The 25,136-nt window shown below is 41.8% G+C and overlaps 1 protein-coding gene across 1 annotated transcript; it reads left to right on the top strand.

The window, feature by feature from the left end:
- Positions 1 to 485: 485 nt before the first annotated feature.
- On the top strand, positions 486 to 20,785 carry CCDC174 (coiled-coil domain containing 174). The gene is made up of 11 exons (XM_047781710.1): positions 486 to 661; positions 4,409 to 4,513; positions 5,605 to 5,705; positions 9,493 to 9,551; positions 11,562 to 11,739; positions 15,049 to 15,144; positions 16,149 to 16,291; positions 16,744 to 16,838; positions 17,372 to 17,504; positions 19,140 to 19,292; positions 20,358 to 20,785. Exons 1-11 carry the CDS (start codon positions 620 to 622, stop codon positions 20,654 to 20,656), a joined length of 1,404 nt encoding a protein of 467 aa, XP_047637666.1. The 5' UTR covers positions 486 to 619; the 3' UTR covers positions 20,657 to 20,785.
- Positions 20,786 to 25,136: the final 4,351 nt, after the last annotated feature.

The raw sequence follows: 25,136 nt of genomic DNA, 5'->3' as shown, positions 1-25,136 counted from the left end.
CGGCTCGGATCCCGCATTGCTGTGGCTCTGGCGTAGGCTGGTGGCTACAGCTTCCATTTGACCCCTAGCCTGGGAACCTCCATATGCCTCGGGAGCGGCCCAAAGAAACAGCAGAAAGACAAAAAATAATAATAATAATAATACCATATGAGAAGCACCAGACAGTACCTGGCATATAGCAGATCTTCAAATGGCATTTAGATCTTTGCGATCCTGGTAACCCATCTCTTTTTTTCAGTGGGAAAACATTCATTTTAGTTCACTACGCCCTTCCCAAGATGGCGCCATTGCCACACCCAATCCGCCCCATTCAAGATGGAGCCAATTGCTCTGCAAAGCCGTATGTAGACCTCCTCAAGATGGCGCCAACACTGGCCTTTTTACCTCCCGCCCTCTTCAAGATGGCCTTAGGAGTTAGCTTCATCTCTGTGAGCTCTCAGACCTTCTCAAGATGGTCACAGACGCAATACTTACCACGTTCTGACCTTCTCAAGATGGCACAAAAACGTAAACAGCGTCGCTATCTTAAAGACACTTCCGGTCGCTCCTGAAGCGGGTATTCGAGGCCTGCCGGGATACGTAAAGCGTTCGCTTTGGGCTGGGACACTCTAGGGCCACGATGGACCGGAGGAAAAAACCTTTGGACGTCACAGCGTCCTCGGTAAGTACGGGCTCCGCGTTCTCCTTGCCTCCGCCGGACAAGAATCTCGGCTAGCTTGCTTCTTCCCTCAGGGACGCAGGGTTAGTCTCCCCTCAGACGGGACCCCGGGCCTGGCTTTTCTTCTCAGACCGGAGCCGGGCCTGGGCGTCTCCGTTCCAGTGTGCACGCGTGCCAGGCCGGCCCCTCAAGACACCAGCCTGAAACTGCCGTCTTTTCCGGGTTAGGAATGTTCCTGCCTCCGCTCTAGGACAGCCAGGCCTCCTTGCCAGCCTTGTCTGTTTCCGTGGAGGGGACCCTTATCTGTGCTCTCTGTCATCCTCCGCTTTGGTTCAGGGACCAGAATGGTCCCTCCAGGATGTCAGAGTGTGACTTACCTCCCTCCCAGTATCCCGTATGCCCCGCATCCCCGACCAGAAAGTAACCCGATATTCATACACCTGGAGGTGCACGGCCTGGAGCTGTCAGGTCTAACAGGACAAAATCAGCTTTATTAAGTTAGTTAACTCCTGGGAAGAAAACCTGCTCTGAGTACTTGTGCCAGAGCCTGTTGTGCTGAACCCTCCCAACTGCTTTAGGAGGAAGGTGCGGGTAATATCCCCTTTTTTTGTTCTGTTTTGTCTTTTTATGGTCGCACCCGCGGCATGTGGAAATTCCCAGGCTAGGGGTGGAATTGGAGTTGTAGCTGCTGGCAGGCCTACGCCACAGCCACAGTCAACGCGGGATCCCTAACCCATTGAGCGGGCAGGAATCAAACCTGCTTCCTCATGGATATTAGTCGGGTTCGTTACCTCTGAGCTACGACAGGAACTCCCTATCCCCGTTTTCTGGATGATGACATTGAGGCTCCGAAAGTGAAGGGGCCTGCTCCAGCTTACATTCAGAATTCTTCATGGTAGAACCAGGCTCAATCAGTCTGGTTTGCCGTGTCCATTGCTACAGGGAAATGGGGAATCCTGGAAGAGGGATGGTGCGGTATAACAAAACACACAAGACTCTTTTACATTAAGAAAGTGGGAGACCAGGAGGCACTCCTTTCCACGAAACAAAGGCCCTGGGCTTTAGCCCACTTTTATTAAGGAAGATGCCTTATGTAGATTAGTGAGCTGGAGCAAGCATAGGCAAAGACAAGGGTACCTCTTAGTGAATAATAAAGGAAACTATTCGCACTGGTGCATACCTCTAGGGCTTAGTTCAGCTGCTTATTGAATAGCATAGTTGATGCATAATGTCTTTGTAGGAGACCCTGTACTTTAGAACTCTGTGTCAGCAGATATATGCCTTGCGCAGAGTTGAGCTGTTCAGTGGTCTCCAACACTGGTTGACTCCAAAGCTGCTCTGTTTTCCATGATATCAGAGCAAATTGCCTAACCTTTGGTTTAATTTTGGATTTACTGCAGGTTAGGATGTAAGGGCTCTGAAGGAAAACACTGAAGTGTCCCAAATACTTAAGCCCCTTTTCCTTGTCTAATAGAGAACATTGGTGCTGGCTATTATCTTTGAGGATTAGGAACCAAAGAGCTATACAGTTGAAGTTATCCTGACATGTTCGAATGAGCTATAATGATAATATGAATGCCACCTTGGAATTGACACTTTTCTGAACATCTTTCTTTTAAAATTTGAAAGTAGTTGGGAGTTCCCCTTGTGGTGCAGCAGAAATGAATCTGACTAGTAACCATGAAGTTGGGGGTTCGATCCCTGGCCTTGCTCGGTGGGTTAAGGATCTGGCATTGCTGTGAGATGTGGTGTAGGTCGCAGATACAGCTCGGATCCTACATTGCCGTGGCTATGGCATAGGCCAGCAGCTATAGCTCTGATTTGACTCCTAGCCTGGGAACCTCTGTATTCCTTGGGTGCAGCCCTAAAAAGCAAAATAAATAAATTCAAAAGTAGTCCATAATAGGAAAATGTGTGGCTAGATTAATCACAGTTAACCACAATTAGTGATGTGGTTAAGAAAGTTTAGGAGAAAAGGCTTAAGTTTTAATTTTTTTTTTTTTTTGGTCTTTTGGCCATTTCTTGGGCCACTCCTGTGGCATATGGAGGTTCCCAGGCTAGGGGTCGAATGGGAGCTGTAGCCACCGGCCTGCGCCAGAGCCACAGCAACACGGGATCCGAGCCGTGTCTGCAACCTACACCATAGCTCACGGCAATGCCAAATCGTCAACCCATTGAGCAAGGGCAGGGACCGAACCTGCAACCTCATAGTTCTTAGTCAGATTCGTTAACCACTGTGCCACGACAGGAACTCCCTAAGCCTATTTTTAAAGTGATTTCTTCCAAAATAGAATTCCTTGAACTCATTTTCATTTCCCTTAAAAGTCAGTCTCTGGTGCTGGCTTTATAAGTATCCAATGTAGTTACTTTTATTATTTTTTTTTTGCTTTTTAGGGCCACGCTTGCAGCATATGGAGGTTCCCAGGCTAGGGTCTAATCAGAGCTGTAGCTGCCATCCTACGCCACAGCCACAGCAACGCAGGATTTGAGCCGCGTCTGCGACCTACACCACAGCTCAAGGCAACACCAGATCCTTAACCCACTGAGTGAGACCAGGGATCGAACCCTCAACCTCATGGTTCCTAGTCAGATTCGTTTCCACTGCGCCACAACGGGAACTCCAATTTATAAATGCCCATGTGTATAAGTAGCTGTACTTGGATCCTTGAAATTATCAACATATTCTTTTTTGCAGAGTAGATAGTTGTTACTGACACAGCTGAAGGCCAGAGGAGTATTCGTCAACTCCTCTTTTCCCCTTGCCCTGGCCTTTACTGAACCCTGTTCAGCTAAACTTCCAGTTTTAAAAACATGCTGAAACATGGAGTTCCTGTCATGGCTCAGTGGTTAATGACTCCGACTAGGAACCATGAGGTTGCAGGTTCGATCCCTGGCCTTGTTCAGTGGGTTAAGGATCCGGCGTTGCCGTGAGCTGTGGTGTAGGTTGCAGACATGGCTCAGCGTTGCTGTGGCTCTGGTGTAGGCTGGCATCTACAGCTCCGATTAGACGCCTGGCCTGGGAACCTCCATATGCCGCGGGTGCGGCCCTAGAAAAAAGGCAAAAAAAAAATGCTGAAACAAAATTCACTCAGTCCATTTTATTTCTAGCTCTTGAAATCTTGCCTGTCGTTTAAGGCTCATTTCAAAGCCTTCTCCAATCACTCTGGACAGAAGAAAATACTCCCTTAACTTTTATCCTACTTAATTGCACTCTAAAGTCATTTATTACATTTGACTGGTATTATAAGTTGCCTTTCTTACTAGATTGTAGGCTCTTTGAGGCAGGAGTATGTCTAATTCTTGTTTGTGTCCTACTTTTCAGTGTTAAGTTATGGGCATATACTGATGCTCAGATTGTTTCCTTATAGAAATGATAAATTGTTGTGATGTGTAAATGACATTACTACATGAAAAAGTCAAGTACACTGCCAGTTAGAGAGAAGGTGTTCAATTATGTTAGTTGAATCTGAATCCAAAAGATGCAGACTTCATTTACTTTATCACTCTTCCCTTGCCTAGAGGAAAGCCTTTGAATGTTAAAAGTTAAATATATTTCCAACAGAGCTGGAATGAAGTTATGACTTGTTTTTATTTTGTCCTAGATTCTACATTGAAGCATTTAATTTTATATACATCTTCGTCCATTTATAGGAGCTTGAAATCTTGCTTTGAGAATTATAAAAACTTGGAAATCCAGTCACTCACTAGAATTAATTAAATGTTTTTGTGTGCTTATTGGTTTTGTTCTAGTTGGTAGATCTTAAGGCCGAACTCTTCCGGAAACAAGAAGAATTCAAACAAGAAAAACTTCTAAAAGATGCTGGAGTTTTGGGGAAACCAAAAACAACTAATAAGGTAAAAATAAGATCTAATTATTTCCATTAATTAAAGACATAGGGGAATTATACTGTACTTTGGTTTTTTGAAAGTGTCCATGGTGTCTGCTACACATAAATCCCTGTCTTATATTTGAACATCTGCATGAAATATTTTCAATGTAAAAGTAGAAATAAGTAAGATTTAAAAGCACATTATAATGGTCTAATTCCTTTATACTTCTTTTGAAATAGTGCCTGCTGTTAATAAGTGGTCGCTTACATTCTCATGGAAGATATCTAATTTTATGGATTTTTATAAATCCAGAGATAAACAGATAATGAAGAAATGAAGAAAATATCAGAGTCTTTTTTAAGAGTTGTAAATGTTGGAGTTCTCGTTGTGGCTCAGAGTTAATGAACCCTGCTGGTATCCATGAGGATTCAGGTTGAATCCCTGGCCTCTCTCAGCAGGTTAAGGATCCAGTGTTGCCGTGACCTGTGGTGTAGGTCACAGATGCAGCTCTGATCTGGTATGGCTGTGGCTGTGGCTGGCAGCTACAGCTCTGATTCAGCCCCTAGCCTGGGAACCTCCATTTGCTGTGGTGGGGGTGGGGGGCAAAGAAGTAACTGCAGTTGTATAAAGAAATTCTTTTTTTTTTTTTTGTCTTTTTAGGCCCCCCCTAAGATGTAGGTGGCTATTAGAGGTCTAGTTATTTCCATTAATTCATAAGATCTAATTATCTGTTTTTTTGTTTTTTTTTAATTCTAATGTACAAGTAGAGTTTTTTTGTTTTTTTTAAAGGGCCACATCCATGGCATATGGAAGTTCCTAAGCTAGGGATCAAATTGGAGCTGTAGCTGCTGGCCTGTATCACAGCCACAGCAACTTGGGATTTGAGCCGCATCTGCAACCTACACCACAGTTCACAGCAATACTGGATCCTTAACCCACTGAGTAGGTTAATGCCATTGATCGAACCTACATCCTCCTGGATACTAGTCAGATTCATTTCCACTGAGCCATGACAGGAACTGCAAGTAGAGATTTTTTTACAGTCTATATTATAAGTAATTGTCTACTTTTTTTACAAGTAGACAATTTTTTTGTCTTTTAAAATTATTCTCCAGAAACCAAGTATTTGGAGCAAACAGAATGCAGGAGTTTCTAATCGAGCTGAGAAGGATGCTGAACAGAAGCTAGAAGAACAGAAGACTTTAGACAAAGCAAGGTAAAGTTCAGCTCTGATAAGTACAGTTGCCTTTGCAGCTAGCTATCCAAGCAAAGAAATGAAAGTTCAACTTTTACTCTTTTTGACTTAAAATTTTAATTTTTATCATCATTCTCATCAAATATTCTATAATTATAAAATACACTCTGAAAATAATATGGTTTGAGGACATATTTATAATCTTGTAAGAAGATAAGACATAACCTCAGTTTAAAAGATGAAACAGCCCCACTTTGAGCCCCTATTAGGCACTAAGGTTGTCAACAAGTGTTTAAGAAGTGTCCTCATGGTGGTGTGGTTTGGGGCTACTAGGTACAATAACATTAGCATTTAGAACCTAAATTTCCCACCTCCTTTTTTTTTTTTTTTGTCTTTTGTCTTTTTTGTTGTTGTTGTTGCTATTTCTTGGGCCGCTCCCACGGCATATGGAGGTTCCCAGGCTAGGGGTTGAATCGGAGCTGTAGCCACCGGCCTACGCCAGAGCCACAGCAACGCGGGATCCGAGCCGTGTCTGCAACCTACACCATAGCTCACGGCAACGCCGGATTGTTAACCCACTGAGCAAGGGCAGGGACCGAACCCGCAACCTCACGGTTCCTAGTCGGATTCGTTAACCACTGTGCCATGACGGGAACTCCCCCACCACCTTTTTAATATGAAAAACTTCAACAGAATATTTGAAGGAAGAGTACAGTGAACATTCTTATACTTTTCACCCAAGTTCTCCAATTAACATCTTTTTTTTTTTTGTCTTTTTGCCTTTTCTAGGGCCATTCCTGCAGCATATGGAGGTTCCCAGCCTAGGGGTCTAATCGGAGCTGTAGACACCGGCCTACACCAGAGCCACAGCAATGCAGGATCCAAGCCACGTCTGAGACCTACACCACAGCTCACAGCAACGCCGGATCCTTAACCCACTGAGTGAGGCCAGGGATCAAACCCCCAACCTCATGGTTCCTAGTCGGATTCGTTAACCACTGCGCCATGACGGGAACTCCTCCAATTAACATCTTTTAAAATTTATTTTTTCCCTCCCTCCCTCTCTCTCCTCAGTGTGTGGAGCAACTTTGTTAAACATCATGATACTTTACCTCTAAGTATTTCAGCATATATCTTGTGAGAATAAGATGCAGGACATCATCCTGCATAACCACAGTTCTGCCATCCTACCCAAGAAATGTAACACTGATAAAATAGTATCATATGGTCCATTTTCAGATTTCACCAGGTATCCTAGTACAGTAATGTCCTTTGTAGTTTTTTAAAACATTTAATCTGAGTTCTCTTGTGGTATAACGGGTTAGGAATCTGGCACTGGCACTGCAGGGACTCTGATGACTGCTGTGTCATGGGTTTGATCCCTGGCCTGGGAACTTTCACGTGTTGCAGGCATGGCCAAAAAAAAAAAAAAACGAAAACAAAAAACAAACCAAAAGCAAGACATTTAATCCAAGATTCAAAGATTACACATTGCATTTAGTTGTCATATCTCTTTAGTCTCTTATAATCTGAAACAATTTCCTTGCCTTTTTGTTGTCTCTTAGGCTATTGATGTTTCATTAGTCCAGGCGAGTTGTTTCATTAGTGTCCCACAATCTTATTAGAGTCATGATAACTGTTTTTGGTAAGGATACTATCGAGGTGATGCTTTATCTTTCCCATTGAATAACATCAGGAGGTTCATAATGGCATTTTAAGTTATTATCGATGATAAGTTCGATCACTCCATTAAGGTAGGTCTGTTAAATTTTTTTCCACTGTAAAGATACTTTTTTATATTTGTAATTAATAATAATCTAAGGAGGGAAACTGAGACTGTGACTATCCTGTTTCCCAACATATTTTCATGAGACAATTTTGTTATCATTGATGTGTCTTGCCAGTTATTACACTGATGGTTTCAGAGTTAAGATTTTTCTAATTCTGTCATTTCATGCTTGATATTTTGCCATTCCGTTCATTAGCTGGCCTACTTCTGCAGAGAAGAGCTCTTTCCTTATTTGCAGTGTCACCCTGTATTTAGAATCCCAATTACATATGCCTCGAGCATGGCCAAGAATAAGAACAAACATAAACAGGCATAGACAGTTCCATGAGGCTGTAAGGCCTTAGAGAAGTTACTAACGTCACCAATGACTTTCATCTATGAAAACCAGTGGCCATTTCTCTGCTATATCTTCCCTGATCTCCTGTCATAACTTTGAAACCATCAGTGTAATAATTGGGGGAAATCTGCTTTTATTTCTTCCCTTCACAGTCTGAAATCCTCTTTTTCATTTATTTATTGTCTTTCTCCCTGTCTAGAATGTAACCCCTGTGAAGCTGGGACTTTGTGCACCTAAACAGAGGAGGCTGTAGTCAGTACTTGTGAATGAATGTGTAAAATGAAAGAGGAATCTTTCTGACTTGACAAAAAGGATATAGCAGATGGCATGCTTTACATGTGTTATCTAATTAATCTTCATTACAACCCCTAAGAGGCAGTGCTATCTTTCTCATCTATTACGATGTGGGAACTGAGGTATAAGAGAGGTTGTCACTTGTTCCAGAGCATGCAGCCGTGTGTCCAAGGGACTTTATTGCCTCAGGACACCATTAGAAATGAAATTTTCCATTATGATTGAATGTGATCCTTAACAAACAAGAGCTCAGATATACACTTTGGGGCCCTTTACCATCAAGTATTTCTAGAATAAAAGAGTTGTCAGTTTTACCCACTAAAGAATAAATCACCAGAATTAAGCTGAACAAAATTAACATGCTATATCGAAATACCAGGGTTGATGTTTGTTTTTTATTAGCTATTTGTCATTAATAAATTACTCATGCTCCATGTAAAATAGACGTTGTCATATATCTAATAGTCTTCTAAGAAGTTGGTCTCACAAAGGAACCTATCTACAAAACAGAAACAGATTCACGGACGGAGAACAAACTTGTGGTTGCTAAGGAGGAAGGGTTTGGAAGAGGGATGGAGTGGGAGGTTGGGATTAGCAGATGTAAGCTATTATATATATAGAGTGGATAAACAACAAGGTCCTACCATATAGCACAGGGAACTGTATTCAGTGTTCTATGATAAACCATAATGGAAAAGAATACTAAGGAATATATATATATATATACACACACACACACATATATACATTTTTGTGATTCAGTTATATGTGTGTGTGTGTGTATATATATATATATATAAAATTCCTGGTTGACCTATGTGATATATATATATAAAACTGAATCACTTTGCTATATAGCAGAAATTAACACAACATTGTAAATCAACCATACTTCAGTAAAAGCAAAAAAAAGAAAAAAAGCTGGTTTCTAGCTTCCTTAGAGAGGCCTAATAAGCCATGGAAGACCAGGGACCCTTCTAAAATGCAGAGTTTACATGGAATTTGGTGATTTAGAAGGTTGCAAATAGAAAATGTTTTTGTTTAGATAGGTCTTTTTTGGGCATTTAAGTTGCATTTAAATTAAATTGGAATCTGAATTCATTCATTTATTCATTCATCCACTACTGATTGAGCAGGTATTGTTTTGGGCACTGGCGTATAGTCATGAATAAGAGAAATAGGGGCCAGGCTCTCACGCAGCTTACCTTTAGTTGGCAGAGCAAATGTGGCTGAGTCTGAGAGTCCCCTCAGCTCTAGTTATGCCACCTCATCGTCAGTCCGGGCCCCTTGGGAAGATTGCTGCAGTAAGGTTGAGGGTGGGACAGCCTTACCAGGAGTGGCAGTGATAAGACCATTTCTAATATCTGTTGTTTTTTTTTTCCTCCTAGGGAGAAATTAGAAGAAAAAGCCAAATTATATGAAAAAATGACTAAAGGAGACTTTATAGGTAAATATAATTATTTATTTACATATCCTTATTTTCTGTAATTCATACAGCTCTGTGGTATTTTTATTATTTATTAAGATAATTGTAAGAATAGGGAGCAGTTTAAGAAGTAAAATTGATTATTTTCTGCATCAGAACAGAGACAAAATTAGCAATAATTTTTGATTGTCCCATTGGTGCTGGGCCACATATTAGGTACTATGAAGGGACAAGCCAGAACAGTGTAAGCAGAACTCTCTGCCTCTACCCTTATGGGAGGCTATCATCAGTGGAGGAAAATCACACAGAACAAAACAAATTTAGGAAACCAGGTCTAATTGGACCACAATTACAGTTATTGCTATGATAAAAAAAAATGGGGAGGAATTATGGTTATGTCAGGGCACTGGAGTTGTTTCCTTTTCCCTTGTTTTTCTCCATTTTTTTTTTCTGTAATGTGCTTATAAAATAATAAAAAGATCCCCCTTTCCTCATTCCTGCCCCAGAACAAGAAAACCCAGCCTGTGATTAGACAATAGTAGAAGAGATTTTATAAGGCAATGCATATTTTATTGCCTTTAAAAAACTTGCATATATAGAAGTCTTTAAGGAAAAGGTGGCCCTGATTGGGGTTTTAAAGGCTTTGGAGAGCTAGAGAGAGTGGTTCTGCAGGGGGAGAATGGGAAGAACAGATCAGAAGGAGGAGAGAGCCAGAGCTGGCAGGGCCAATTAGTGGGGCTTGGCCCAGGGTCAAGGAAGGTGGGCAGTGGGGCATCAGGAGAACAGTGAGGCTGGACCCTGATCATGGGCTGCCCACACAGTGGAGGCTTGGTCCCTGTGTGGTGGGGAGCCCAGCATGCTCTCAAAGCAAAGGCCTATGAGCAAGGCTTGCTTTCCTCCTGAAGAAGTGGCAGGGTGTCCATCAGCCAGGAGACCTCACTGTTACATGGTGGTCTTATAACTCAGGTCAGGGAGAGTTCATTTCTTTCCCGTTTGAGCTATGTATTTTGTGATCTTTTTTTTTTTTTTTTAAGTTTTTTCATTTGATTCAAACTTTACATATATTGTTAATGAAGAAATCAAGTCCAAAGAAGTGTGCCTGTGGACATGGAGATATGGTTCTCTCCCAAAGCGGCAGACCCACTTACACTAGGCATATTGGACCAGCATGTTTGGGCGCATGAAGTTTTGGAGCCTCAGCTATTCTCTACTGCACGTGGGACAACACCTGCCCCTGGCAGTGGGAAACCTAATATCTATTCCTTAGAGTTTAAATCCAGCAGAGTTCAACTTCATGTGAATACATCTCCTATCCTAGGTTAAAGTCCTAGATTGCTAGAGTTCCCACTGTGGCACAGTGGGTTAAGGATCTGGTCTTGTCTCTGGGGTGGCACGTTTTCGAAGGTACAGCTGAAAAAGAAAAAAATAAAGCCATGGATTGCTCCTCAACTTTGGGTGTAAGTTTTAGCTCATGTAGATCATAAGCTGTGCGGGCAGGTAGCACCTTACACATCTCTGTATGTCCTGCAGATCTTGGCACCATGCCTTGCCTGAAAGTGGTGTTCATTGTGTTGACAAGAATTCAGAGGACTTCTTTTACCTAATATTATAACTCTTAAAACACTTGCCATACCACAGCAATATAATTAGGGTTGTGGGATATGGCCCACATGGCTAGAGCGGTGTATTACCAATAGCCACAAAGTTTTATTGTTCTGGGCTGATGACATGAGAAATCTAGTTCTGCTTCTGTATTATGTAATTAGCTATATGAACCTTCTGAAATCAAACAGATTTGTTATTGACAAGGCAGCAGAAAACTTGAGGCTTTTAAAAGATTTTTTACATGGTATATGTGTCCAGTGGCCTCTCTCTCTTCCCTGCCAGGTCCCAGGGTGGCTCTGTGTCTTTGTGAGCAGTTGGGGGCAGCGATGTAGCTGCTCAGTGATGGATATAACTGCTTCATATCTCTTCCACGTGTGTTCTTTTTCTTTGATGTCAAGAATCTGAAAATTGGTTTCTCTATCCTAGATGAAGAAGTGGAGGATATGTACCTTGTGGATTTCACGCAGAAGATCATAGACAGACACAAAGAAATGGAAACAGTTGGTGCCAATAGAGATTCTAGAAGGACAGGAAAAAGAGATGATGATGAAGAAATCCTTTCTGAAAAAGATATCCCTCCTCCCCAGGACCCCAGTGAAGAGTGGTTGGTGACTTTATGCCATTTGGTTGTATTAATATTGTCAGACTTGCATTTACTTTTTCAGAGTCATGTTGTTTGGTTGTTCTCAAGGCATTTCTATTTTTCCTCAGTTTTCTTTTTTCTTTTTTCTTTTTTTTGAGACTCTACCTTAAGTAGGATTGGATTTATAGATGTAGAAGTAGTAGCTCCAATGAAGAAATAATTATAAAGACTGAGCCCCTGGAGTTCCCTGGTGGCCTAGCAGGTTAAGGATCCGGTGTCACTACTGTGCCTTAAGGTTGCTGTTGTGGCTTGGCTTGGGTTTGATACCTGACCTGTGAACTTTTGTTATGCCAGGGGTGCAGCCAAAAAAAAAAAAAAAAAGGGACTGAGCTTCTGCCATGTGCCAGGAGCAGAGGCATTGATATGTTGTGAAAGAGGTGTTTAGGCAGAAGGATGTTCTTTTGTTACCCATACTGCTTCCTGACCTGTGTCTGTATCCAGGCACTGTGGAGCCTCACCATGCAGGTAGCGTGATCTGTTTCCAGTGAAAAGAGGCTGGCAGAGCTGACCCAGTGAGCTTTACTCTGGCTGTGCAGTCTAGGCCTCATGGACCGTGTTCAGGACAGCACTGGATCCACCTTTCTCTGGTGATACAGTCCTGATCCAGTTCCTCCCCTCTCTAAGCTTCAGTTTCCTTACCTGTAGAACAGGGACAGCAATGCCTGGTTCCTGTGATGTTGACCTTCAACCCCTTTAAGAGTATTCTAGGCTTCCTAGGAAACTGCTGTCTGTGGAGTATAAGCAGACATTTAGTTTCCCTACCATTCACCTACATGAAGGCAAAATTCAGAATAATTTCAATAATAAAGATTTACAAAATTAGTCTTTTCCTTACAAAGAGACCAGAATGAAAATTCTATTATGAATTTCTTTACCTGAAAACTTGTCTAGGAACTCGTTCAGAAGGGCTTAAAGTTGCATGGAAATGCAGAGCGGCTGAGCCCTGGGAGTAACCCTGCCTGTTCTGCTGGTGCAGAGCCCACCCACCCCCCTTCAGGGCTCAAATGTCCTCATCATGGGGCCGTTTGTTAGGACCTGCCCAGGATTGTTGGCAGCAGTTGTTGACCTTCTGTCAGCTGTTAGCTCTGTGGGCAGGAGTCACTTATGAGTGAAGAGAGCAGTCTTCCCTGCTAGGGAATGCAGAGAACTCTCAGCTTCATGCTGCTGCGGGGCTTCTTACCTGTCTCCTGAAACACTTACATTTGGGTTGGACTAAGTGGCTGCATGCTCACTCTAGCAGCCGGAAGAGGAGCAAGTGCAATGTGGTCTCTTCCATCTATGCTTCTCTTCATCATTTCTAGTTTGAGTGGTTTCTCCTTTCTCTGAACTCTAATAGCACTTCCTGCTCCTTTGGGTCTTACCTTTTATTTATTAATGACATGTAAATCCTTATTATCAGACGAAGATTGAAGCAAACTTTTGGTATTCTTAAATATCCTGCCTGCTGTTTGTTAGGAGCATTTCATGGGCAAGTGCCTTAGCCCTTAGCTCCTCCCCCCACCACTGCCCTGTGAAGAAGGAGTAACTTTGAGCTCTCCTCTGTCACTCTTGGGTGCCTCGGGTCATTGTGTTGATGATCACATGGCACAGTTGGCCGTTGCCAGCTACTGTTCTGCCACTTCATTTGATGGGATCTGTGTGTTTTGGAGGCCTTCTCTGGAACAGAATAGCCTATGATTGCTTTTTATAGCAGAAATCTCATCTCCTTTGAAAGGTTTAATGTGTTTTTTATTCTCTTATTAATGCCTATATGCTTGCAACCAATTTATTAGTGATTTGAGAAGTTAGGAGGGCAATCGAAGGTGTCACATGCCACCATATGGCAGTTCTCACACTTTTTTTTTGTTTTTTAGATTAAGTTCCAGAATCGTAACCGCTAGTAAAATCCTTTTGGTAGTTAAGTTCCAGGTGGTAGAAAAATCTTTCCATAAAAATACTGTAAATAATTACTCAGACCATCTGGCTAGATGGTTTTCATTCTCCATTCATTGAAGGGAAAAAAAAGGAAGAAAAGAAAGAAACTGCTTTCTGCAGTTGGAGATTTTATTTACTTGTAATCAGCTTTAGGACTGTAGTTATGGATTCCCAAACATTCAGATTTTAAGTGATGGGCTGACAATTGGAAATAGCCTTTGTGAGAGGAAAGAAAAGACTAACAGAAGCATAGCTGCACGCATAGGAATCTGACTTTGAGTTGGTCCAGCAGCAGTGGTGGCCCTTCTGTGTTTTTAGTCCCATGCCAAAGGCTATATGGGTGATTTCCCTGCTGGTAATTTAAAAAATTAAAAATCTGTTGCATCATAATGCAAAGGAAATGTTTTCCTTGAAAACCTGCCCTTATTTGCTATTGAGGGAGTCTGAGTATTTCATTGGCCTTGCTGGCTTCCTGGCTTCCCTGCCTAGACAAAGGTGCTTTGGGCAGAGACGAGGAGATAGCACAGACTGGCCTGCTGTTGAGGCTCTTTTGTGATACAAAATGTGTGTTGCTTGGCTTCATCCTAGTTAAAAAGAGTCCCTAAAATACATATTAAGACATTGCTAATTCATTGGGAAGAATTGTACCAATTAGAAGGATAAAAGGTCAAATTTGGGAAGACCATGAGGAAGTGAGCAAATTGAGAATGTGGTACAGAGCAAAGTTGTTATAATGCTGATAAAATAATTGGGTTTGTTTAAACCAGATTAAAGTAAGTTCTGAGATGTTGCAGTAAGAGTCTGTGTGGGCTCTTTATCTTTGAAATCAGAGATGTACATGATCAGTCATTTTCTACAGTTTCTAAAACTAAGATTAAATAAAAGGTACAATGAGGAGTTCCGATTGTGGCTCAGCGGGTTAAAACCATGACTAATATGCTTGAGGATGCGGGTTTGATCCTGGACCTCACTAAGTGGGTTAAAGGGTCTGGCATTGCTGCAAGCTGCCGGGTAGGTCGAAGATGCGGCTCGGATCTTGCATTGCTGTGGCTGTGGGCTTATGCCGGTGACTGTAGCTGTGATTCAGCCCCTGACCTGGGAACCTCCATATGCCATGGGTTCAGCCCTAACAAGAAAAAAAAAACAAAAAAAACAAAACACAGGCACAACGAGCTGATTGTGTGACACCTTTTAACTCTGAAAATCATGTTCTTACCAATGGTAGTGGTTTCTCAGGTTGAGGGTTTTTCTTAGCATTAAAGCCTACATTACTTCTTATTGTGTACCAGCTCCCTGACTTAGAGAACCGTATGTCATGTCCAAAGCCTGCCTTATACCTTTTCACTTTTATTTCAGGGTGGATTATGTGGATTCTTTAGGGCGATCACGGCGCTGTATGAAAAAGGATTTGCCAGATCTGTTGGAGATGGATAAAAACCTTCAGGGGAGGCTGTAAGTATGTGACATGCAAAGTTTTGCCCAGGGGAGAAATGTGTAGACACAGAGACCGTTTTTTGGGCAAGGCTTTTAGTTAATTATCCTTGGTGCTCTGGTAAGGAGGTCTTTCTTGAGTGTGTGAGAGTATTTGCAGATGCGCTTTTTTGTGATTAGTGTACACACATAGTCCATACTCAGGGAACAGCCTGAATGGTTGATTCTCCATATTGTGGAGCTACTACAAGGAATGAGTTGGAGCATATCTATTGACTTGGAAGGATGTCTGCTTACAGAGTAACAAATAGAGAATGAGCCCACAACACAAACCACTGTGGTGAAAGTGTTTAAGGCTATGCCCTTGGTTATCCCACAGCAGGTGGGGGCAGGGAGGGAATTAACTTTATTAACTTTTTCTTTATACATCTTTGCATTCTGAAGTAAGGGCTTATGGCTGGAATTTTTTCTTTGGGGCTTAATACACACCTAAGAGGTGATTTGCTAAAATATTCCAAGAAACCAAATTCTCCTCACCCAGGGTAGCTTTTGTGTGGAAAGTGTTGAGAAAAGGTCCCTTTTGTCTGAGTCCTCCACATTCTAGTAGGCCTGGGTTCAGCACAGGGAAGGAGGTGCAGAAGCCAAGCTCTGAGCTGTCTGACAGGACAGGAGGCACTGCCCGGGCACTGCTTCCTTGGCTCCGCCCTGGAGACCATCCAAAGGATGACCTGAGTTCCTCCTACGTGCCTCAACTGCTGCCCTCCATTCAGCCCAAGGCCAGGGTGGGAAGGACGTGATTCATTTGAGTGCTGAGGCAAGGTTCCTTTATGGTAATGTAATAGGTCAGCTGCTCAATTTAAGAAAGGTGAAAATGGTTTTTGCAATCTCCCAGTGGTATTGTGGGTCAGAAATCTTTGTAAGGAACTGCTCTTCAAACAATTACTCATCCATGTTCCTGCTGCCTAAGCTGAAGTGTTGCTGTGTCACAGCTCTTACCTTAGGTGTTTTTTGCTCTGTTCTCCTAGTTTTGTTAGTCCTGCAAATGAAAAAACTTTACTGTCTGAAGATATGAGAAAAGAACTCCAGCGCCAGCAATGGGAAGAAGAAGAGAGAGAGGCATTGAGAAGGCCAATGGGGCCCGTACATTATGAAGACATTCGTGAAAATGGTATAGTCCTCTGGCAGCTTTTTAGTTCTTTTTTTTTTAAATCTTGAATGAATGGCAAGCATAAAGGGATGTATTCATAAAGCAGCAGCTTTCATGTAAAAATAAAAGACTTTTTTTTTGGAATTGAAAATACCCCTTTGTTTAGTTCAGAGCCTAAAAAGTACTCATATTGGGAGCACCTTCCTAACAGAGGGTCTGTTAATCCAGGAATTTGATCCCCAAGAGATATGAAGAACAGTCTAAAACTGAAAAATTAATGAATATTTGTTATATTTTATCACTTGACAAACAAGAGGAAAACAGCTTTTTTTTTTTTTTTTTTTTAAAGCTGTTCTGTAAAAAACAACAACAAACTTGTGTCAGATATCACTGTGTTCCTTTTTGCTTTTGGCCTAAGTCTAATTCACTGATGAGGGAAACTTAATCTTTTGGATAATTTTGACTAATTTCAGAGGCCCGGCAACTTGGTGTTGGATATTTTGCATTTGCCCGAGATAAAGAGTTGAGAAACAAGCAGATGAAAACTTTAGAAATGCTGCGTGAACAGGTATAAATTAAACTTAAAGTTGACATTAAAGATTTGAGCAGTTTGGTTTCTTGTTGGACTATAATGCCTAAAATCTAGTAAATTAGTTAGAAATTTATATTGCTATTCAGAATGCAATTATAGGCTTCATAAAAGTAATTGCCGTATTATTTTGGTGTTTCAAGCTTTGTAGTTCTTCAGAAGTAACCTGTATAATTTGGTGTTTTAAATTCTGTTTAAAAATGGCACTTTTGGAGCAGCCTGGGTGAGGAAAATAGAGTTATTAAAGAGATTAAAGAGTACAACAGAATTGGTTGGTTGTCTTGAACGTTAAGCCTTCCAGGATGCTTTGTGAACTCTTAGTAAACTTCAGAAAACCTCAGAGGTTGTGTAAGAGGACTTAACGGGTCTTCACTTTGAAGATCTCATGGATGGCGGCTTAGAGGTGGTATGAAAATCATTCAGTCTATTTTTAGAATAAATTAATTATTTCATCCTTTTAAGCAAATATTTTGAATATGGCTAATAACGTTCTCATTTTCTCTTCTGTTCAGACAACAGATCAGAGAACAAAACGAGAAAACATAAAGGAAAAGCGAAAGGCTATGTTAGAAGCGAGGCTTGCAAAACTCCGACAAAAAAAGATGAAAAAATCAAAAGAAGATGGAGCAGAGGAAGAAAATACAGGTAAATCATGGCTCATGTTTTTAAACCTCAAAAGGAAAAATTTTAGTTCCGTTGATGGCTTAATAATAGGACTGGCAATATGATAATCATCCATCTGGCTTATTCTCTAAGCAAGTAGGACATATCAGAGGTATTCCCGGGAGCAGTTTTTATAACCATAGTGGGCTTTAGTTACACTCCAAAGAATGCTTTAGGCTGTATACAAGGGTAAACAGTATACTGTGTCACTTCTTAGAACAGCACAGTTTATAACTGAGACTTATTTGGAGGTAAGATATCTAAGTAGAATACTTAAAAGATATTTTAAGATAAAATTTAGTTGTGCACATACATGTTTTAGGCCTGTTTTCTTTTGCAGTAGCTATAGTTTTGTTATTATATTTTAAAGAAGAAATACATCCACAAAGTCAGATAATAAAAAAAAAAAAGAATTCACACTCATGGGTATAGATAGCTGACCAAAGGACTGTTAAAATGCTTGGGAACACTGTTAAGTACTGTGGTCCAACTCACTCACTGGGTGAGTTATGCTAGTCTGGGCTAAAGTGCCCAGACACAGAGACTAGACTGACTCAAACAAAGGGGACTTCTGCTTCTTTAGTTTGACACTTCAGAGCTGGTGGGCATCCAGGGCTCTGCCCTGGATGGTCCCTAAAGGCTTGCCCCCACCTATACAGTCACTAGCTCCTCAGTCCTATTTGTGATCCAGCCCCAGGGGAAGAAGAGGGTGAGGAACCAGCTTCCTTTTTAGGAACATGAGTTGGAATCACACACAGCCACGTTTACATCCCAGTGGCCAGAAAGTAGTCCACGGGCCACCCCCAGCTACAGGGGAGGTTAGGAAATGGCCTCTTGAGCGAGGTGCTGCTTACCCAGCTGTAGCTGGGGGTCATTCTAGTCCCAAAAGGAGGAAGGGGGTGTGCTGTTAAGGACGTACAAAAGCCTGTGCTAAGCCATGGGCCGTTTTCTAATTCTGTACCTACTTCAGTTTAGCTTTGAAAGGAGGTCAGAAACACTTAGGAGTTGGAAACTCATCTGTTTAGTTTTGAATAAATGCTCTCTCCCTGTAGCATTGTTAAGCTCTGCATGTTGTTTCTCTGTTTTTGCTCTGCTCCCAAACATGTTATTTCCACAAAAAGTGCCACCACAGTGTTTTTTAAAAATCCATTCTTTTAAAATATGGTCAAAATGGAATAGACTTCAGCCTCTGGCAAGGCTGCAGCTCTTCATCACCCTAAGTTTATCTCTGCTTTGTCTGAGACTCTTACTATAGTTGAGTAATTGGAGGGAGTTTGGTCTTTCAATTACTAGTCAGGGGAAGTAGAGGAATAGTGGGAAACACAGAGACTTTGAAATCCATCCAGCCTGGGTTTGCATCCTGGCTTTTGTCCCTTTCTAACTGTGTAGCATTTCTGAACTGAGTTTTCCTTACCTTTAAAATGAGAATACCAGTACTAACTTTATTAGGATTGTTACAGAGTTAAATAAACTGTTGCATACAGAGTACTTATTTCACTCCCCAGAACATGATAGGTGCTCAGTAAATACTGGTTATTGTGTTAACTCTTAGGATTAATTTTTAAAAATAATTTTAAGCTTTGTTATAATGAAGTCTTACTCTCTTGCCAAAAATAGATGGAGATGTCATTGGGCCTTTGCCACCAGAATCAGAGGTCATGGCGACTCCTTGTACAGCTGCCCAGAGTAGCAAAGTAGAAGTCATCGTTCAGGAGAGGAAGGATACCAGGCCTGGGGTGCCGCACATCCGGGAGTGGGACAGGGGGAAAGGTAAGGGCAATGGTTCTCCTGAGAAGTGCAGTTTTGGTGAGTCCTAGTGGTCCTTGGAAGCTTAAGGAATTCTCCAGATCCTGAACTAATTTCTTCTCAATACCCAGGCACGCTGTTTGTAGACTGGAGCACCAGAAAGTGTGATTATAAAAAACCAAGGTCTACAAGGCATCATGCCTACTGGATTGGGTTTTTTTTAAGAAGCACTTGAGGGATGGTTTCTGAAGTCGGTGCTGCCCCCATATGGTTTTACAGCTTTGGGATGATATTTCTTAGGAACCACTTTTAAACATCTTATGAAGGGTTGGTATTGTAATGTACTCTGTGTTTTTTAGCAGTCTCTTTTATGTTCAGTTGAAAACAGTCTGTGTCCCAGTGTGTTAATCTGGATTCACATATGATTCCATTGGGTTATACAAAATTTTCTGTACATTTGTTCTGTAAATACACCATGGTGCCCACAGCAGCCTTTCTTTGGGAGTAGACTTTGGTTTATGCCTTTTTGAGAAAAGTCATCTCAGTAGCACATTAGCTCATATTGTTGGAGCTAATGAGATCCATGACAAAAGTAAAAGATGCAGATGGTTAAGTAAGTGCCTTTGGTTATTAGTGCCACTGTTACAAATAGTGGTAAAATACTAAGGTAGATTTGGATAGGTGGCCTTTGTGCCCTCTAAAACTCAATAAAGGACAAAATTTGTGTTTTGGTGTGAAGTATACATAACATCATGTCAATTATCTGAGTGCTTAATTTTTCAATATTTCTCCCTCAGATACAATTTCAGTACTTTTTGGCATTGTCTCCAGAACCTATCAGCCTTCTTTCTCCGGAAAGCCTTCCTTGAACCTTTCTCCATCAGGAAGTTCTTACCCCATTTTCTTAAACCTGGTTCCTTATACTTTTGTAGGTATTTTGTATTTAGAGTTTTGTTATTGCTGTCCTTGTTCTCCAGAAAATTTAAGGTGCCCTTAAAAAATATTTTTATTACAATAAAAAGTAGTAACAGTAAACATTCAACTGATTCAACAATCACGTCTAATAATTCACTTTCTTGTTTTTACTAGATTTTTCCTTTGGGTACTGGTCGAAGAGGCAGTCAGATCTCCGGTCTGAGAGAGACCCTGAGTTTGCTCCCCCATCGGATTACTTTGTGGGTCAGAAGAGAACTGGTTCTCTGAGTAGCCAGACATGGAACAGACCTGCACCTGCGCAGAGTGACCCAGTGCCGCACTCTGGCCAGAGCCAGGACCCCGCCTCTTCATACTCATCATCCACTCCTTCCCCCAGTGGCCCACCACAAGCCCCAATGGTTACTTTTGAAACTCTGGATGATATGATATCGTATTATAAACAAGTGACATGAATTTAAGAACATTGTAACTTGAGTCTGTACTGCTGATGGTACCTTCCTCTCCCAGAGCAGGGAAAATAACTTATAAGACCCAGACTTCAGGGTGTATTTGGCAGCACGGAAGAAAGTGTACTGTGGCAACTCTGGCTACTGTTCATTTCTTTCTAATTGGTATGCACATGTGTTTCTCTGGATTTACATGTGAGCTGAGATAGAGTAGGAATAGTCTGAATATTTGATACTAAGGAGTTTCCTATCCTCTTCATACCCACTCTCATGACCTACTCAGATTTAAGGGCTCCATTCCTTTCTTTTTGCCAGAATCAGTTTGCAGATGTCTTTGTTCTAGGCATTCAGCTTCCAGATCAGTTGATGGAGGAATTCTTGCCTGTCAGATGGTGGCAGATGAGGGGACACTGGGAAGCAGGGGAACTCGGAAGCTGGTGAATTAAGCCATGACATTTGAAATGATAAGGAAGACCAGGGAGGAGAACTTCACAATTTTGAAAGGTAGACATTAAAGTCACTTGTTTTTGTTGTCACCCCTTCCTGAGTGGCGATTATCTTAGCCATGCATAGTGTGCATTAAGTAAGTGTATATTGAGTGAGTGAGGCACACTCAATATAGGGAGGCTGCAGGGCCTGATCAGAGTGCAAGATGCTCCTTAGCCACCAGCGTTGGTTTTTCAGCTCCCCCTGCCTTGCTGGTTTTCCCAGTCTAGGTCCTTATCTCTCTCAGGAACTGAGTCACCTCAGAAGCCTGAGGTGGACTTGGGCTAGGGTTGAGGGCCAGCTAGGTCCCTTCATCTTAGTTAACAATGGGTGGGTAAGCAGGATTCCAGAAGAACTTCCTCGGCCTGGGTACCATCGCTGTACTCTACCTGATACACTTCAGTGTCCTCTTCACAGCTGCAGACAAGCAGTAGGCCACAGGGCTCCTACGGCCACCTCCCAGGCCAGTAAGTCCTCTAAGAAGGTGCTCGAGCAGGTCCTCCAAGTGCACAAAGGAGCCCAAGGCCTCCATTCCCACAATTCCCACAACACGGTTGTGTTGATGTGTGCACCCCTGTTTTCATTACAGATTTTAAGCTGGAGTGCAGAAATGGTTCAGTGACTGTCTGAATGGCAGACTGTTTAAGCACATGTGTACTCCAGACTTGTGCTTCTCCAGTGCCCTCTGCTCTTTTGCCTCAGTATCAAGCAGTAGTAAACAAAAATCCCAAATTCTTGCAAACTTAATCCCAAAGTTCACATTAAAGACAAAGTTACCAGACCTATTAGTGATCCTTCTGTCAGCCTAATCAGACAAATACCTCTTTGTACAAATCTACAAGAAAACCAACTGACTCAGCTGCTTTTTTTGCAGAAATTGACAAGTTGATCCTAAAATTCATATGGAATCGTAAGGGACCCAGAATATCCAAATTTTTGAAAAAGAGCAGAGTTGGAAGACTTCTTTCCTGATTCCAGGACTTTCTACAAAGCTACAGGGATCAAAAAAATGTGGTACTCAACAGAGTGGAAAGTCCAGAGATAAACCCATACATCTATAGTCAATTGATTTTTGACAGTGTTGCCAAGAGCATACTGTGGGGCAGGAATAGTCTTCAGCAGATGGTTCTGGGACAGCCGACTATCCACATGCAAAATGATGGACTTGGACCTGTACTTCATGGCACTTAAGAAAACCACCTCAAAATGAACCAGAGACCTAAATGTAAAACCATAAAACCAACTGAAACAGCTTGTAGGACAAAAGGAGAGGAGACATTGGAATACTAAAAGGAGAAAATAGAATTATTAGATATCCTAGAACCATAAGGAAAAAAATAGGAAAAAAAAAAAAGGAAGAAGGAAAATAATAGAAAAAATATGAGAAGGATGGGAAGGGGGTATATTTATAAGGTAGAGCAGAAGGACTGGAGCTGCAGATTGTGGAGGACCAATGGGAAGGCTAGTCAGGCAGCAATAAACCCATGAGTATGGGAGGCAGTGGTCTTGGAAGGGGCCACCAGATAACCTTTTGTTCTTGCCCAGGGCACCCACAGTGGACAGCAGAGCAGTTGTGCTCATTGGCTCATGGTCACTGTCAACTAATAACTGTAAGTCACATTTTCTCTAGGATTTCAAAGACTTTATAAGCCTCTTTCTAGTCCCTCCCCTCCCCTTTTTGGCCAGGTTTGCGGCCTCCCAGCATGTAGAAGTTCCTGACCTAGGGCTCAAACGTGCCACAGCAGCAACCCAAGCTGCTGCAGTGACAATGCTGGATCCTTAACCTGGTGCACCACAAGGGAACTCCTCTAATCCCCTTTTAATAACACGTTTTGTTGACTGTATTGTGAGCCCAGTTGTTACATCCTCTTCCATTTCAGATTCAGAGTTCTTCAGTGTTAACATAGTTAAATTTTTTTTTAATGTTTCTCATAAGACCTGCCTTTTATGAGTGTGTCCAGCAGGTGGCACTAGAGTCTTAGACTGCAGACCCAAGCTCCAGAATAGCTCTCCCCAGAAAGGGAATGTAAGCTCTGTGTCATTTTCAATCTTCTGGGAACAGCATTTAAAAAGTGAAGTTAATTTTGTGGTATACAGTCATCCCTGGGTATCTGCGGGGGTTACCAAGATCCACTGATGCTCAAGTGCCATAGTCAGTGCTTAGTATCTGCAGTTCTGCATCCATAGGTTCAGCCAACCATGGATCCTATAGTATTGCAGTATTTTTTGAAAAAAATTCACGTACAAGTGGACCTGTGCAGTTCAAACCCTTGTTGTTCAAGGGTCCACTGTACTTTATTTAATCTAGTATATCTAAAATGTTTCAGCATTGAACCAATATATACAAAATATTGGTGGGATATTTTACATTTCTTTTCACTCCAAGTCTTCAAGTCTACTAGGTATCCACTTAAGACATATCTTAATTCCGATGCTATATTTTCATAAGGAATACCTGATCTATAGGTATATTTCTTAAGACAGACATTTGAAAAAATAAGTTCATATACCTAAGTAGTTCTAAATATACATAAAACACTAAAAAGTTTACCAGTAACTGAACTTATCAAGTTTAAACTTAGTAAAATTAAAATGTAGTTCCTTAGTCATACTAACTACATTTTAGATACTTAAAAGACATGTGTCTAGTGCTGCTCAATGCACAGCACAGCTCTGAATGACCTGTCTGTACACACTTTGTGGTCTGGCCATACATAGCTCTCCTGTTAGTAAATAAAGGATGGGCAACAGATCTGCTGCCGTGCATTAAGCATTCGTGATCTTCCTATGGCTGTTTAACTAGGGATCCAGAGTGCTCACATCTCCGGTCATAAAGCATGAGCACACTTCATTCACAGTGTTGTTGACCTAAGTGAAATGTTTCAGATAGAAGTTGCCTTGAATTATTTGTTTTTGTTGTAATCTTTTCTCCAGGCCTTTGTGTTTTGTGATACAGTTTGTTTGAATTGGCTAAATAAATCATTTTGTATGCTTGCAAAATTCCCAAAGGAGAAACTTTAAATCCATATACATGAGATTCTTGCTATGTTTAGCCGTGCATTTGCCAAAGACTTGTGTGAGATAATTTATTTCCTCTTAAAGCCATAGTGCAGCCTGTGGGATGGCTGGCAGCTAACCTTGTTGTGACATACAGATGAGGCAGTAGAATTTAGAATTTGGAATGGAGGTGAGTACTGGTCTTTACAGTTAATATAGCATAGAGTGGCCATACCATATGTGTTTAATTTCTTTTCAGCCATTAAATTGAATTAAGTCAGTTATATGTTAGGCAGTTCTTATAAAAAACTATATGGCTAAGGTAAGTGATGATACTGGAAAAGAATTTGTTGGCTTGCTGAAAACCATGAGAGAAGGTGAAACTCCCCTGGTCCTCACACCTGCCAGTGGCTGGCTGGTTGATGGTGAAGCATTTGCTAATGTGGGCCTGGACACTTTGTGTGTATGTGGAGGGGCAGGGTGGAGTTGGGAGACTGGTGGGTTGCTGTAGAGCATTGTCTAGCAAGATGGGACAGGCAGAACAGTCAAATGAAGCAGGGGTTTTAGTGAAAACCTATCAACCAGGCCTACCGTGTTTTCTTGGTCTTCTGCTACCGTGTTTTTCATTAAATCCCAGCTGTTTACGTAATGGTGCCTAGTAAATGTACTTCTGTCCAGTGACGGGAATGGTCTCAAATATTTTCCACCCTCCATTTAAACAGGGTCTTTCCCCACTACATTTCTAACTGCCGCATTCTCTCTAACCCTGTGAGCTTACCTGCTAGGTGGCAACTTTGCCTGGTTGCAAGCCTTTTCCTGGGGTGCATTGTGTTCTGTGTCTGTTTGGTCATTATCAGTAAGTAAGCTTCCCTGAGCTTGAACGCTGGTATAGCTCTTTTGTTGTTGTTGTTGTTGTTGTTGTTGTTGCTATTTCTTGGGCTGCTCCCGAGGCATATGGAGGTTCCCAGGCTAGGGGTTGAATCGGAGCTGTAGCCACCGGCCT

The sequence above is a fragment of the Phacochoerus africanus genome, chromosome 1 (assembly GCF_016906955.1).
Source record: "Phacochoerus africanus isolate WHEZ1 chromosome 1, ROS_Pafr_v1, whole genome shotgun sequence".
Lineage (NCBI taxonomy): Eukaryota > Metazoa > Chordata > Mammalia > Artiodactyla > Suidae > Phacochoerus > Phacochoerus africanus.
The sequence above is the reverse complement of the archived record's forward strand: the minus strand, read 5'-3'. Positions and strand labels throughout refer to the sequence as shown.